Below are 17694 nucleotides of genomic sequence, written 5' to 3'. Positions count from 1 at the left end.
TAACACAGGGGTTAAGAGCATGGACCTTGGAGTCAAAACAGATCTACATCTGAATACTGATCACCTCATAACTACATGATATGGGTCAAATTTCATAATCTTAATGGGTTATACACTAACTTCACAGGACTGCTGAGAAGATTATATTAGATACATATAAAGCAGTGCACAGCAATGCAGTAAGTATTCAATGAGTGGCAGGGATTGTGTTTATGTATCACTGATGATATTAACAATAGAAAGCCCGTTTCTAAGCTATCAGGCATATATAGCTAAGAATTTATTTCTTACAAACCTGATAAATCTCTCAATAAGATACACTGAGAACCAACTGCTCATCTTATATTAAGCTTTCATTAACAACACTGTTGGGAGATCTGAATGCAGATTTGGAAAACTGCTCTCCATATGCCAGGTCTGTAAGGTCTTTTCTTATTAGAATAAAAAAGGTTAGACAAGTGGGTGGGCAATATACTGATATATAAACTATTTTCTTAATAAATATGGTGGTGTGGAGGAATAATGGGTAAAAATCTAGTATTTTAGTAACATTACTTTTTTAAAGGCTTAGATAACCAGAAAGTCTGAGGTATGACTACAGCCTATCGTTTAACTTCTGTAAGAACATTAACAGAAGCACAAAAGCTTTATGGTGATTTTTCCAGGTTTACTGATTGGAGGTTTGTTTTGTGTTAACTGAGATCAAACAGAATCACTTTATAAAACAACAGATCACCTAAACATAAAAGTTGTCACTAGGAGACTTCTCAACAATAATTCTTAAGATTTGTGGGCCTAATATGCTAACAAACCACTTTCCTTTAAGAAACTATGCAGTATAGTGTCATTCATTATATCATTTTCTCCATTTATAAACAGAGTAACTTCTCATTTCTCAAAATTCTCCCATTACTTTGCCAATATCTTTTCAAAGAGCCCTATTAGTGTCTTTTCAAAATGGTAAGGAATTTCTTTATTTACTTTGCTTAAATAATATTTTAGGTTTAAGCATCTCACAGCTAATCTCTTGTTTTACATCAGTAAAAAATTTGCTCAGATGTTTCTGGTCAGAACTTACTTTAATATTAAGTTTAATACAACAAAACAATTATGTCAGAAAGAATCTCCAGTGTTCAAACAGACAATACTAATGAACTCCACTGAGAAGGTGAATGTCGCCCCAGAAGAATATCAACAGCTCCACTGCACGTACTGGGTATTTACTGAATATATTCTTAGTGTTCTAAGTGTTCTATATGGACTTTATCATTTAATTCTCAACAACTGTGGAAGAAGAACTATTATTTTTACAGATGATGAAACTGAAGCAAACCACGCACCTGTCCAAGGGCCAAGGCTAAGATTCAAACCCAAGTAGTCTGTCCTCAAAGCTCATGCTCTCAACCCCTTTAACTATGCTGCAGCAAATTCACTCACTCTGGTATGCCAACAAGAACAGAGTTCTATTCAAAATCTGACTTTTATAGGGGTTATGATGATGTTCTTTTATGATCAAGACAATCGATAAGAGTAACATCTGTCTTAAAAAACGTTACCTTCTGTACTTTAGCATCTTAACTTTATATTCAAGTGTTTGGCTAAATCCAAGGCCTTTTGTCAGATAATGATGTTTATGCCTCAAACCAGAGGGTCGATATATTAATCATATCACACTATTAAATGTAACGCTAGTGTGTATGTATGTATCTACGTATACATACATACACACATATATACATACTCTGTGGATTAGTAATTTCAAATACTAAATCATTCATTTTGTAAATGTAGAAGGAATGATTAAGTTCATGGAGTACTAAAATAAGCCACATTAAAGATGGTAACACAAAAAATAAAAAATCACAGAAAAAAAGAGGTTAAAGAGAAACTGGATTTAACAAGACTATCAACAGCCTAATCAATGAATGATGGGGTTTCTGATACTTTAGCTTTCAGTAGAGTCCTGTGGATACATCCTTTTCCTTCAGTCTTTTATTTTAGCAGCCAATCATGTTTTCCATGTTATAAGATTCTATTCTGTGCAGAGCTGATCATTCTTCCCAAAGTACAGAGACTATATTTTCCAGCATTGTTATTTTCACATCTTGTAATACCTTGGATTTACAGGATGCTTTATAATTTGCAAAAAGCTTTCATGTTCATTTATTATCGCATTAAAACCTCACAACAATCTAGAGAAGTAGATATAAGAGATTATTTGCTCCATCTTACAGCTCAATTAATCTAGATTCCAAGATAAGTGCTGAAGTCCAAGCCATACGAGGTACTATGTTTTAAAGTGATGGCTAGAAGTAGGAAATACCTTTTCAAGTAGTACACCAATCCCACCACCCTAATCTTTAGCCAGCAATTCAAGACTTCTTATAGCCTAATCTACCTTTTCATCTCACTTCCCTTAATCTGTAAGAACTGTGCTTCAGCTAATCTACAGAGACTAAGTAGTCGACAGACTAATGTTTGTATTGCACTGCAAGTTTACCTTCATGATTACAATCATCACTAGGGTAGGACCACGTGGTGGATAAGAGCATGAACTCTGGAGCCAGACTACCATAGTTTGATACCACCACCTCCATTTAACTGGCTGTGTGATCTGAGTGAGATAACTTTCTTTGCCTCAGTTTCTTCATCTGGGAAGTGTGGGGAAAAAAAAAATCACCTACCTTTTAGAATTGTTATAGGCATTAAAATAAGTTAATAAAATGCACAAGACTTAGACTAGTGCCTGGCACATAGCCAACTGTTCGCTTTTCTTATGACTATTCCTATTGAACACCTGTATATAGTAGTGTAGTGTATAAAGCACTACACTAGGTACCCAGGATGTGAGAGTTATTGAGAGTTCCTATTTTTAGAGGGTTTCATTTCAACTCTACTTGAAGAAACAAAAGAATTTTATTTTATTTTTTGCACTGGCCAAATGGTAGAGAAGTCCACAAGGTAACATATAATTGCTAAGTAAATATTAGAAAAGGATTTCCTATGAAAATTCTGAGAAAGTAGTATAGAGGTTTGAGGTTGTGGTGGGGAAAAAAAAAACCCTCAGGTTTTTGGATTTTTTTTTCCAAGTGAAGTATAAGTTTTCTGAACATAAAAACTGAATTCTTTTTCCCTTCCTCTTTTTTTTGCCTCCTTAAATAACTCTTGTCTTTAATTTTCCCAAGTAGATTCTACTGGGAATCAGGCTAAGAAAATGGTTTTATAATACAAAACTGGCATACCTCATAAACTGAAAGCCATTTCTATTATATTCATTCTATTATACTAAAACTAAGAAGAAAAACAGAACATTCATGTAAAACAAAAAAATTTAAAAATAAAAAACTATAGAGCAACTGTAAGAAAACAACATGTTTAAATACTGCCTGAGTCATGAAAAGTGTAAATTTAGTTAAATTCTACAGTTATTTAATAATCAGTTTACAAGTACTACACATTTGGTATTAAATTATATTATGGCCTAAGAGGTGAAAATTAGGGTTAAAATTAAAACATAAATAATGAATTTAGGGTGTTAGAAAGAAAATTCTGAAAAAACAAAACAAAAGCATAATTTTTAAAAGGACATACTTAACCCAGACCATTCATCATCGATATAGGGTTGATTACGGCTAACATCCCACTGATAATCAGAAGTGGTAGAATGAGAAACTGGCTCAGCAGTAGACCCTTAAATGAAAACGAATGCAATAAAATTAAAAATGGAATTTTCTAATGATGTTTCATAACAATAGTTCTATACTTTGCACACGGAGTCTAAATTATTTATTTCCCCTAAAAGGAAAAATGCAGACATTAGAAGAGTTAAGGAAAAGTAGAGTTGAGGGTAATTTCAGATTAAGCGTGATAATCACTTGACTGAATTCACTGATCAGAACTATATTTTGTCCTTAGTACCAATCCATTAGTGTTTGTCATTTAAAATACAGATTTGAAACTGATTATCTACAAATTTCAAGAAGTTGGAAAAAAGTCATTTTATTTTTGTTCTTAATGAAAAATAGTAAAGCACAAAAGAAATCCTGAAGGTTTCAGGATATGCCTATAACCTGAGACCCTTGAAAGAGAGCTAGAAAATGTCTGAGTTTTCTGAAACCTTCTGCCTAAGAAAAAGTTAAAAAAACATGATTATCTAGAGAGGTGAGACAGAGGGAAGCTGGTGGTTTAGAGGCCAAGTTAAGTTCAGGTGCACTTAGAGAGAAGAGACTATTATCTTCTAAGTTTCTTCTGTTTTCTTTTTTGGGGAGGAGGCGGGGGTGAGAATGGGGTCACACAGTCTTTAGGATCTGATGAAAACTGTGATGGACTATATCATCTAGAACTTACATAAAATTTTGCATATAATTTTGGTGGCACAGAAATTCATGGGTGCCAGGTCTAAAACCTCTGTTCTTTAGCTATTAATTCATTTTAGAATGTGAACATAAAGCAGGGATTCTCCATGTGGGATACATACACCCCAGACCTTCTGAATCAGAATTTCCACATGTACTAGAATCCTTGGGAGACTCTGATACTCACTCTGGACTCAGGGCCACTGATATAAAGAAATGGTTAAAAGAATCTGTTAGTGTAAAACACTTATATGCAATCAAGTCCTCTTATAAAAGTCCTTCCTAGCTTACACATTTTCACCTGGTTGTAGATGATCTTAACAGCCGTCCACTAATATAATGGCTTGATACATACTCAAAATAGTTATGTATTTTTAATATAAATTTTAACAAGTAGAATAACCCTATAAATTCACATATAATCAGCATATTAGCTGCTTATAAGCACCACAACAACACTACTGCTATTTCTTTAGCAGCCCATGCTGCTTTCTCTTTCTCTGAATATAAGAAGAGAACAGTATCTGTGTTGTACCAAGTCACCAAATAAAAGAGGCAATTAATTTCTATCTCTGGAACTGAAATGTAGTCTATGAGAGCAGGGGTTGGCAAACGACACATAGGCCAAATGCAAACACTCTCTTTTTGTATGACCTATGAGTCAAGATCACTTTTTATATTTACAAATGATTTAAAAAATCCAGAGAATAGGATTTCAAAACCAGATACAGTTATCTATGTATCCTCTCTGGCTGCCTTCTGGCTACAATGTCAGAATTACATAGTTCCACAGAGACAGTATGACCCACAAAGCCTAAAATATTTATTATTGTGCCCTTTACAGAAAAAGTCTGCTGACCTATAATTCTAGGGACTCCAGACGCTGTGGAGCTACATAATTAGTACAGTGGGTCCATGGATTCCAACGTGAAAAAAATGTTGTCAACAACACCTCCCACGTTTATGTAATATTTGTTAAGTAGATATGACTTCTATGTGATTAATAAAAGGCATATCCATTTTTAATGCTGAATTCATAATAGTTTATTAGTAATAATGTATTTTCTAAATCAACAGATACTCTTAAGTTATTATGTGATGGTCTACATAACCGAAAAGGATTAGTTGTAAACTCATGATAATGGGGGCAAATAGAAAGGAAACAGCAAACTGCAAGTAGAAGTATGGTAGAAATATGTGAGTAACAGAAAAGTATCATGAGCCTGAAGGGAAGGCCTTCTATTTGCATTTGTCTGCCTGCCAAGGAACTTTCAGTTATGTTAGGCCACAGAATCTTCTATCTTCACTACAGAAAGGAACCAAGCTACTGACAGATAAGAATTTAGGTCTTCCTTTCTCCCCTTTTATTAATGCCTCTGCTAATTTATATATCTATTATTTATGTTGATAGCAGTACTTGACTCGATTAATTTTCAAATAGCGAGAGCTAAAAAGAATTGAAACAGAAATTCTTTTGTTAACTAAATGAAAGACTGTTTTCACATACCAGAAACAGCAGAGTTAAGTGTGAGAGATGCAAAAGAAGCAGAATTCTGTTCAGAGGTATTCATTCCCCTATCCACACTAGACCAAGCAGCTGTTAAAATAAAGAACGTCACTTGGAACCTTCAATTTGCAAAAGAAAAGTTGAAAGATATGTACAGGCTTAAACTATGATAATAATATTTAAAGATAACCTTAGAGATTAGGACAATACAGCAATAGCTACTATTTATTGAATGTCTAATATAGGCCAAACTTTTCATACCAGTGCCTCTAATCCGTAGGGTAACCCTGCTAAGGCTCAATTTCAGAGTACTTAAGTGACTAGCTGACAGCCAGAAAACAGCTGGGCCTTGACTGGAACTTAAGTTTATCTTCAAAACCTTTCTCCACTTTAACAAGCTACCTTATTATTTACCATCATTCTGCTACTACTTTGGGACAGGCACTGAACTTGGTTCTTGACCTTCATTATAGCCAATCCTCATAACTACTGAAACTAGGAAATTCACACAGGTTAAAGAACTAGCCTGATTTCCACAGAAGTTAGTATGTGGGAAAATAGGGACTCATGCCAAATAGGTCTGTTTCAACTAGTCCACACTCATTCTACTATACTTACTATTTCCTCAACATTTTCAAGATATTTCTTACTTGTAAATGAGTATTTTAAAGAACATATACATCCATGAGACCAGTCACACCAGTCTCTTCTTAGTGATTTACTACAAATCCAGTTTAATATAGTTCTTTCAATTTCAACAAAGGTCCTAATCCACCTAGACAGGAACTCTAACCTGCTGCTTAATTTTATCTGCAGCAAACATTAAGCAAGTACCATCTAATTTATGTCCTAACTATAAAAATGCTACATAGTTTTTATAAGTAAATTGCAAATATCTGAAAAGGCCATAGTTTTTAACATTACTCCATAAAATTTGACTATCTTTTGTTAAATATGGAAAGATGCTTTACAGCATTTATGCTTTCTTCATTATTGAAAATGAGGCTTTCTTCTTCTTCCAAGCCAATTTTGATATTTCTACACAATTTCTTGACATTGTATGGAAGAATGAGCTTAAAAATAATTATCAGTAAATGCTACTAACTGCATTCTCGGGGACAAGAGTCAACAGGAGTTTCTAGGCTTAAAAATGATGGGAAAAGCAAATAACATTGGAAGAAAGTTTTTTTCTACTTAAACACTAAACACTCTGTAGTGTCTATTGCTCTTTCAAATAAAAGAAATAAAACAAAAGTATCTGCAACAAGCACAACAGAAAAAAGTGTATGTTTAATGTATGGAGTTACAACTTGATTAAAAAAAAAAAAACAACAAACAATAACAGGCCATTAGACAAATGGGCAAAGAACATAGACAATTCATAACATAGCAATGATCAAGAAAGTCGTGAAAAATACTCAACCTCATTAGTGATTTAAAAAGTTAACCAGAACACTTTATGTATTTTTTTGTTTATCAAGTTAGAAAAGATGTATAAATACCAATCTTGGTCAGCACATGATAATTGGCCCTCATACTGATGCTGACTGTATAAATTAGAACTACTCTCTTAGAAAATATCTTGACAATGTGTCACAGAGCACCGTATGTTTATACTCCCTTTAACCCAATAACCTCACTCCAAATAAGCCAAAAACAAATATATTCAATGCAATGTCATTTACAATGTTTTTTAAAAAAATTATCTTTATAATATAGGAATAGTTGAATAATTTATATGCTATGTTTATACAATATATCATAGGGTCTTCAAATAAAAATACTTACAAAGAGGAAAATGTTTATGTTACAAGTGGGGACATAAAAATGCATATCCAAATTGTATTATGTAAAAAAAACAAAACAAAAACAAAAACAAAAACAAAAACAAAAAACAACTGTACACAGAAAAAAAATAAAAGGTCATTAAAGATTTATAAAAAACAGTGAAAAAAAAACAGTGGTTGTCATTGGGTGATGTGGTAACAGTGGCTTTTTCCTTCTCTTTTTGTAGTTTTCCATATTAAACATGGATTTCTTTTCCATCACACACACACACACACACACACACCCCGGAATTAAGTTGCTTTTAATTTGATTGCTTTCAACAAGAATAAGCTTTCTCAACTACTGGTCTGTATTTTTAAAATTGAGGGGGGAAATTAATTATAAATAGTCATTTTGCGGACTGCAAAACAGCATCAAAGTAGATGCTGTAAACCGCTTTCATTATTTTTAATTAAACTCAGTAGAACTGTTGAAATTAATCAAAAAACCTACTCACATGTTACATTTATAACATCACTAAAAATACACAATTATACCCCTTAGCTACACTGATAATCAGATGTGATAAGTGTGAGAGCACTAAGAGGAAGTATTACATGCTATTATTGACTTTTTTAGTTTCCCCTTTGCTCTCCATGAAGGTTAAGATGAATTAATTACTACTATTATTTCTGTATAGCTTCACTCATTTTTCTACTTTTTCTTTTTGCATTCCTTGAAAATTCAAAATGTACCAGAAATAAACAACTGTAAGTGAACTTAAAATTTTCTAACACTTCTTACCAATGCCAGAAAATATCGAACGGTCACTCCAACTCCTTCCCCAGTCTTTTCCATTTGCATTAGCATCTCCAGTGTCTTGACCCCAGGCAGATGGCTCACTTTTCCTCTTGCCTGCGGAAGCAGGGGACACGGAGTTCCACTTCTCCTCACCTGCACTGATCTGTGAGGAGAGTTTGACAGACTTTTCATTCCAGCCTCCTCCGTTTACAGTGAGGTTTTCGTTCAATCCTGAAGAAACTTAAAGAAAAGAAAAGAAGATTAAAAACCGATACATGACTCCTTATTCTAAAACTGGGATATTTTCAAATTTCTATGACTGCTTGGTTTATACTTATCACTCATTTTCCCCCCTACTGTCCTGTCCTCTAAACAGCCTGAGCTTTAAAGATAAAAATGAAAACTCTTCAAAGTGACATGACCATCATGGATGACTTTTAATTTAAAAACTAAGGGTAGGCTTGAACTTTATATGTTAATGATGTTTTCAACAGCAGAATGACTTGCTCAAAGAAAGTACAACAGAGCAAACAGGAAAACAACACATATTCTGCTATATTCAGAATACTCACCCACTAAAAATATGAACACTTCTCTTTAGTTATATGTTTTTACACACACACACACACGCACACACACACACATAATGTATAATAAGGCAGTGATTCTAAAACCTGGCTGCACATTAAAATCAACTGAAAAATTTCTTGAAAATAGACACTAGAGCCTCAGCCCAGACTAATTAGAATCAGAATCTCTAGGAATGCCTCACTGGCTTGTCAGTAGATCATGTGACTCTTAAATCTTGGGGTTGTGAGTTCAAGACCCACATTGGGCATAGCGATTACTTAAGAAAATAAAAATCAAATCAAATCAGAATATTTGTATGCAGGTATATGTACATATGTGTGTATGCTGTTTTTCTAAGCTTCCTAGACAACTGTAAAGTGTAGCCAGGATTAAGAACCATGGGAATGAAGGAAGCTGACAAGGTGAAAACAAACCTGAAACAAGAAAGTGCTTTTTCATTTCTCAATTTATATTTTACAACAACACTTTTAGTTTCTAGGTAAGGTATACCACTCTACTTAATTCAATCTTTACCATAAACGAGTAAATAAAGTATTTTCTAATTGTGAAGCACAGTACAACTTTAGATTGCAGTCCATTTATTGTAAAATATTTGATTTTGCTAAGGAATCAATTTAAATGATTATAGGTATTAAGGATTTTTCCCTAATAAACAGGGGTAAAGTCTTTTATCCCATATATGCCTATATTAAAACCGAGTCCTCCCCAACCCCAAATTTTTTTTTTCTGTATTGGCTTACACAATGCAAGCTAGAATAAAAATTGCGTATAAACTATTACTAAAAAAATGTTTTTACATATGGGGAGAGGGAGAAACAACTAGAACATACCAAAGACTGTTAGAAGTGGGAATGATTTTTCTTTTTATCCATTTTCCAAAATCTCTGGATTGTGATTATGTTACTTTAGTAATTAAAAATCATTTCTAAGTCTTTTTTTTCCTTCTGTATCATTCATGTGAGGAAAGAGACATGTATGTAAGTTTCTATTTTGATGGGCCTTCAATTTAAGTTACATGTAATTTCTCTCACCCTGAAGTGTAGAATCTCCTTTTCCAGACTTAAAGTTGCTAACTTGAACATTTAGATGAGAATCACCTGGTTGAAATAGAAATAAAATTTATTTAATACTAAATAGGCCACACTATGCACATTAAATTAGGAGTTAACAAACACATTAATTTTTACTTGTTAATTTTAATAACTTGCTTCTTCAAGTACTAAATTCTTACACTGGAAAAGAGTCAGTTTTACAACATATCTAACATGTCCTTAAGGAATTGAGTTCTATAGTTACCCTATTCTTAGTCAACTAAAATGGCAACATAGGACCTGGAAAACTGTTCAAGTATACATAGAGTCTGCTGTTCTGTAAGGCTTATCAAGATTCTTTTAAGTAGGAACTGGAGAACTGGGGCTCTGTAATTGGATTCAACTTTGCCACCTCTCAACAATACCAGCTGCCTTTTCAATAATCCTGGAAGCAAACACATCCAACTTAAGAACACTGCCAGTATTTGGGACCAGGACTTAGGAAATACAGCAAGAGGTACGACGTTACAAACAAAGATACCATTTCTCTGACACTAAAAAGCATAATGATTACAATGTATCAAAAAACCAGCATGACAAAGGATTGTGCTAGCAAGGAAGGCATGCACCAAGACAGTGAAAGAGGGCCACCAACAGAAAGAAGCACTAAAGCATGGCTAATATGTAACGATGAAAATGCATAAATAGAAGCCACTGCTATACCAAAGCAATAAATTCTGGCAAGTCATCAAGCAAAAAAAGTAAAAGATAACAAGGCTAAGAAAGTGGTCTGGAGACAAATGCAGGGTAGGCAATTAATAAAAAGGAGGAAGAAAAGTCCATGTGCAAGTTGAACAGTACCCTGACTGATGTCTCCAGGGTAAAAGTGATGGCAATGTAAAGAGCTACTAAGAAGCCATCAGTATTGGATAGTGTGAGCACTTTAAATACATGGGAAGAACATTAGCTCAACAACCTCTGAAGTTCCAGTCTAGTTTATCAAACACCTATGGCATTCTCAAAAAGTCAGGGTGATAAGAAGTCCAGATAGAGCCTGCACTATCCAGAACATGCTTGTTTCATCTTGGAATGAAAGCACTCAACATGCAGAACGGTGACAAATAATTTTATTTAGTAAATGTCTCATCCACTATAAGAAATGGAGATGTAAGAGAGTTGGGGCAAAGCAATGCACACAAGAAAAAAAGGCAACATCATTTTCTCATGTGACTCAAGGCAGAAAGGCAATTTTAATTTAGCAGGCCATTCATTAGGCAGTAGTAAGTAACAAGTAACACTGCTGGTTTTCAGGTAAACCAATACGTGGTCCACAGTGCTCTCACGAAGAAGGGTATATCAGCACAATCATGTAAGCAGTTCAAAATAGCCAAATTTTGACGTAATCATATTTTGTACATCTGATTAAAAGGAGCTGGATTTGATGTATGACTCTTATGTTCCACTAATATACCTTTATTCTTCTTGGAACCAACAGGAAATGATGCAGTTGTAAGTTGCTCGGTGGTAACTGTGATGGTATTTTCTATCCCAGGGATAGTTGAATCCAATGAACCAGAATCAGTCTGCACCTTATCACGTTTACGCTGCTGTCGTTTCTCTCTGTGACTAATTTTAGTTTCCCAGGCTCCTGACATAGCCCCAGAAAAAAAAGTGTTATTCAGTAAAGGGGAAGACAAAAAAAGCTGTAGTTTTGAGGAGGGAAATGGGGCGGGGCACATAAAATATCATGATAAATTTAGAGAGTAAACTAAAAGCCAAGAGTATTGATTATATTAATTTATCCTAAGAATTTATTCTAATTCCAGTATGTTGTTTTAGGCAGCTAACTGCCATTATTATTTATTCTGGTCATTTTTATCAACTCTGTCATCTATGAATTAGGAAAAATAATAGGTAGGTCATCTTGTATATCTTTTTATCCTGCTGGAGAGAACTGAAAGTGTTATAAATAGTTACTAATAAATGGGTTTACTTGGTGATGACAATAAAGGGCTTCCTCAAGAATTTTGTACACAGCCTTCTAGGGATAGTATATTTATAATAAACAAGAAGGAAAAAGTCCAAACCATATTTCTAAGAAACAAAGACAAAACAATTGCTCAAAATATTGAGCTAGACCTTAAATTTCAAGGTGGTTCCCTTCAGGAAAAACACTATTAGATCCTTAAATAATTTAGATTTTTTAAAAAAGTGTTTTCTAACAAGGTCACAGATCTACACAGTAAAATCTGTAATTATTAAAAGAAAAGCTAGATACAAGATCAAGCGACACAAATGCAGCTTTTATATAATGCACCATGGTAAAAAAGGATTTAAAATTTCACTATAGTCCTTTCACTTGCTCAAGTACCTTCATCAACTTCCTTTCCATCATGGCGTGAACTGTTTTGCACTGCTTTAGCATCTGATTTTGATTTCTTCTTATTTTTCTTTGACTGAAAGTAAAATAGAATGTTACTTAATATTTCATTATGTTTTTGAAAAGGTAGGAGTCAGTAAAATACATAATGAAATGTATGATGCTGACAACCAAAAAATTTAATGTTTGATTAAAAACCTTAACATTAAATGGCAATAATAATATGAGGTCACCATGTATTGAGTGGGTTACTCTGTGCTAAGTACTTTACACTCATTTTCTTCTTTATTCCCTAAAAAAAAAACAAAAACAAAAAACCCACTAGAGAAGGTATTATTCCCATTTTAGAGATGAGGAAACAGAGACTTAGAGCTGTTAAAAAATATTAAACAGGCTGTCTGGGGTCACATTAAGAGTTAGTAAATGGTAGAGTCAAATTAGGAAATAGGTCTATCTGGCTCCAAAGTCTGTGCCCTTAGAAACATGCTACCCTAACATATCATAAAACAAGGTACTATAATATAATGGGTTCAGAACAATAAAATAAAAATCTACTGCTAATGTTCAAAAATAAAATGATGCACTGATTATTGGTGTTGGGATTTTATAAAACACTTGTTGGAATCCCTATGGTATAACAAATTAGCGAGTCAACTATACAAAGCAGGCAATATTTTGTCAGTTTCAGAGCAATGTGAAAATACCTAGGATTTGCATATGGTAGATATTTAATAATTCATTAAAGAAAAAAAATACCTACACGCATGCAAGATATGGATATTCTGAAATAGCCTTCCAATTCCCTTCTGCTAATATTTTCTCCTTTCAAAAGTTCATTAAAACTTTATAAAGCCATGATTTCTATACTTAGATTAGTGCTTCCTGAAGAGTATTAACATTCATAAAATAGTGATTTTATTATTTATTTATTCATTCATTCATTCATTCATTCAACTATTTATTGAGATTGGCTACATATGTATTCTTCTACACTATCTCTAAGTTTACCACCAAAAAAATTATATCTTGATAATTAAGTCTTTTTTTATGAGTAAAGCAGTAAATGCTAGTTTGAATAAGCAATAAACGACAGCTCTGAAGAGTGATTAAAAATTCTTTGACAACAGGAGTATGTAAGAAACAATTCAAAAACAATTTTTTTTTTTATATTCCCCACAGTTGACTTGTACTTGTTTCTTTGCATGTTCTCATCAACACATATCATGTTTCATGTACTGCTTTATTACATCTACCACGCCAGGCTCACATTCACTTTACAAAAATTGAGATATCATCTACATACCATAGTATTTACCCTCTTTAAATTCAGTAGTTTTTGTATTCAAGGTTATTCAATAGTTGTACAACTATCACCATTATCTAATTCCAGAATGCTTTCATCATCACCAAAGAGAAACGTGGTTCCTATTATCAGTCATTCCTCACCACCTTTCTCCCAGTGGCGTCCACCACCAATCTACTTTCTGTATGTCTGTCTCTCATAACCACTCTCAAGTAAAGATAATACACTGAGCACTTTTCAATTACAGCCTAGCGTAGGGGTCAGCAAACTTTTTCAATAAAGGACTAAATAGTAAATATTTTAGGCTATGCAAAGCATATATAGTTCTACACGTAGCAATTAATTGTACAACTCTGCTGCTATAGCATAGAAGTAGCTATGTGCAATATATAATTGAATGGGTATGACTTGTGTACCCACAACATTTTATTTACAAAAACAGGCACCTGGCTGGATTTCGGGAGCCAGAGTTTGCCAACCCCTGGTCTAGAACAGCACTGTCCAAAACAGAAATATAATACAAGCCATGTTTGTAACTTAAAACTTCCTAGCACACAGGTTAGAAAGTTAAAAGAAATAAGTAACATTAATTTTAATAATATATGTAAAACCAACAAGTCCAAAATACTATTCCAAAATGTAATTAATATAAAAAACTATTAAGAAGATAGTATGAGAAAGAGTGCTAAGTAGCCATGCAAGTAGCTGCTACATTGAATAGTACAGACCTATAGAAACTAACTAAAGTACCCCCTTTTTACAGATAAGAGAATTGAGACCATAAAAAGATTATATAAATTGCCTGAGATCACAGGGTTATTAAGTGGTAAAACTGGAACTAAAATTCAGTTCTGACCCTAGATCCTGCCTTCACAAATACTCTGCTATGCTGTCTCTCTATATTGAACTCTAAATACAAACTTAATCATGTATTAGCTATGTGAGATTTTAGGCCAAGTAGTTCTAAACCCTCTTTCCCAACTGCCTTATGCGACAAAAATTCCTAACCTCACATAAGGTTCTTTTAAGGATTAAATAAGATATGAAAGCAGACTGCTAACTATGAAGCAGTATACATAAATAAGACTTTTTCAAGGAGAGAGCAACTATGATAAAAGGATAGAAATTATATTCACACTGAAATACTGCCATTTGTCTCTAAAGTGAAATCTGCAGAAAAATAAAGACAACTATCTTGGTTTTAGGCTAGGTATTGTTTGATTTTTAGTTACCTTTAAAAGTCACTAATCAAAAAAATCACGCTTACTCAGATGAGACTTAAGAACGTATTATAAAAAGCGTTAAAATAAATATGCATACATGCTACTATTTGCCCAAGCCATCCTACTGAGATAAAACACCTTACTACAGTTAACACTTTTGAAGAAAACTGCAAATACAAAGTCCTGGCTCCCTTGTTAAACACAGTTCTTTCCCCCCATTTTTTGTCAGACTACCATGGAGCTGGCCTTAGCCTTTCTTGATTGGGCAGCATGCAAGAAAAATTTATTAAATATCTACAATATGCAAGACATACATTCCAAAATGTTTATTTGTATATTCTGGAAGGCTATTACACATATCCTACTACAATAATGTATTTTAAGATTTTATTTATTTACTCATGAGAGACAAAGGCAGAGGGAGAAGCAGGCTTCACACAAAGGGCCTGATGCAGGACTTAATCTCCGACTCCAGGATCATGCCCTGAGCTGAAGGCAGATGCACAACCACTTAGCTACCCAAGTGCCCAAAACCTAACTATTTTTAGTGGAAGCAGTATAACTGAATATGCTTCATTACTTTTTAATAATCTTCTAAATTCATGCATTTTAATACTTTAATATTTTTAATATTAAAAACTATCATACCTGACAAAGGTACTGAGATCCATTTAAATTAAGGCCATGTTTACTATAAAACATGACAGTAATTTTTCCACCTTACCTTCTAATTCTAAGTATGCAAAGGTTTTTGTGGATATGCAGTCAACATACAGTTGTTGTGTATGGAGTACATACATCAGTGGATATGTACTCAACACCAATATTTCCTGCAATTGAATCTGATGGTTTTACTTTATTTTGGCATTTTTAACAAATGGATTCACTAAAAAGACTTAAAAAAATTTTTTTTTAAACTGGTTGTATTGGGGCGCCTGAGTGGCTCAGTCTGGTTAAGCAAGTGCCATTGGCTCAGGTCATGATCCTAGAGTCCTGGGATTGAGACTGGCTTCCTGCTCAGTGAGGAGTCTCCTTCTCCCTCTGCCACTCACCCTGCTTGTGCGCTCTCTCTCTCTCTCGCTCTCTCAAATAAATAAAATCTTAAAAATCTCCTCCATTAAAAAAAAATAAAAAACTGGTTGTATTGCTTTCACTTTTTAAAAAATTTTTATTTATTTTTTAATTTATGATAGCCACACACGAGAGAGAGAGAGAGAGAGAGAGAGAGAGAGAGGCAGAGACACAGGCAGAGGGAGAAGCAGGCTCCATGCACCGGGAGCCCGACATGGGACTCGATCCCGGGTCTCCAGGATCGCGCCCTGGGCCAAAGACAGGCGCTAAACCGCTGCGCCACCCAGGGATCCCTGTATTGCTATCGTTTATATGGATCTTTCTAATTAACCCAGTCAAGTCTCAAAATAACTCTATGAGGCAGATATTATTATTTCCACCTTACAGATGAGAAAGGGGAGGCACTGAGTGATCAACTAACCAACCCCAAGATCACATAATTATTACATGCCAGAGCTGGGATTTGATAAGCATGCTCCAGAACCTTTCTGTTAGAAAACTACTCCAAAGCTATTAAATTATGCAGATATGAGAATTTTCACAACAAATAATTTTTAATAACAAAACACACAATGATGTAAACTTCTCAGAATATACTTTTTTTTTCCTCAGAATATACTCTTGATTGCATGAGTTTCTTAAAAAAAAAAAAAAATCAGCTACCTTGTGACACATCTGTTAAAGTTTCCTTAACACTGAAGGGACAGATTAGTAAGCACAAATTTTTCCCAAAAAGATCTGCTAAGTAGACAATCACTTGTTATTGTAAAAAAGATCAACACATTTAAAATGCTTGAATTTTAATAAAAGAAAAATGTGTGGTTCATTTTTTAAGTTGGTCAACTTTATAAAAGTATTTTGAGAAATATAGTCAATGAATCTCTTCTTTGTACAATAAAAGATGATGACTTCCACTTTGCCCTTACTATAACTTAAAGGCCTTGTTTTCCAATTTGTAGTCTGGCTTTATACCTTTTTTGCCATCATTGATTTATAGAAATAATGTAGTAAATGAATTTCATGCATGGTACTATCTCTATAATTCTATTTCCCTACTCCCCAAATTTTATTTTTTTTTAAATTTCATTCCAGTTCACACAGGCCCTTCATCAGTGGTTTTTATTTACTTTTTCCACACTAAAAAATTTAAATTAAGTGATCTATTCTTGAGAATCTACCTTTGTAGGTATTTTTTTAATCTTTAGTAGTTCACAAAAATAGTTCTTATGCGTTTCATTACTGAAATAGAATATACCAAGTTCTCCAATGTCAGAATAATCTGTACATTTTTCCAATTTGAATTTTGCTCTGCTACTGATTTACTCAATTCATCAGCAATGTTTTTATGCTGTACCCAACAGTAAATACTGATAAAGAATGTGTTCTGGTTGATTGTCATATTGTTTTTTTGCGAATTCTATTCATGGCAGAAAAGAAAAAGTGTTTTTCCCCCACGTATGTTTTTCCTCCTGTAAGTAACAAACCTAGAGAATGCCTTCTAAGCATTCATAATTATATTTAGTTAAATTCTGTCTTATTGGGTACTGCATAAATAATCATCTTTAAAAATCTTCACATTCTGAATGCTTAGATATCCTGCTGATTTAGACAGTTTCAGAATATTATTAGCTAAAATCTCAAGGCACAGTATAAATGGGCAAGGTT

General features: G+C 33.7%; 1 protein-coding gene across 6 annotated transcripts in view; it reads right to left on the bottom strand.

The window, feature by feature from the left end:
- MTDH (metadherin) overlaps positions 1-17694 on the bottom strand; it is a 56758-nt gene that overhangs the window by 17516 nt on the left and 21548 nt on the right. Inside the window, exons 3-8 of one of the 6 annotated variants that reach the window (XM_025433693.3) lie at positions 12424-12508; positions 11524-11700; positions 10053-10118; positions 8434-8670; positions 5863-5952; positions 3592-3690 (exon numbers count right to left, since the gene is read on the bottom strand). In XM_025433693.3, coding sequence (XP_025289478.1) covers positions 3592-3690; positions 5863-5952; positions 8434-8670; positions 10053-10118; positions 11524-11700; positions 12424-12508 — 754 coding nt within the window. The remainder of the gene's footprint in view (positions 1-3591; positions 3691-5862; positions 5953-8433; positions 8671-10052; positions 10119-11523; positions 11701-12423; positions 12509-17694) is intronic. The other 5 variants (XM_049103892.1, XM_025433695.3, XM_025433697.3 and 2 more) reach the window with 5 other exon arrangements.

The sequence above is a fragment of the Canis lupus genome, chromosome 29 (genome assembly GCF_003254725.2).
Source record: "Canis lupus dingo isolate Sandy chromosome 29, ASM325472v2, whole genome shotgun sequence".
NCBI lineage: Eukaryota > Metazoa > Chordata > Mammalia > Carnivora > Canidae > Canis > Canis lupus.
Note: the sequence above shows the minus strand (reverse complement) of the source record. Positions and strands in the feature narration are given on the sequence as shown.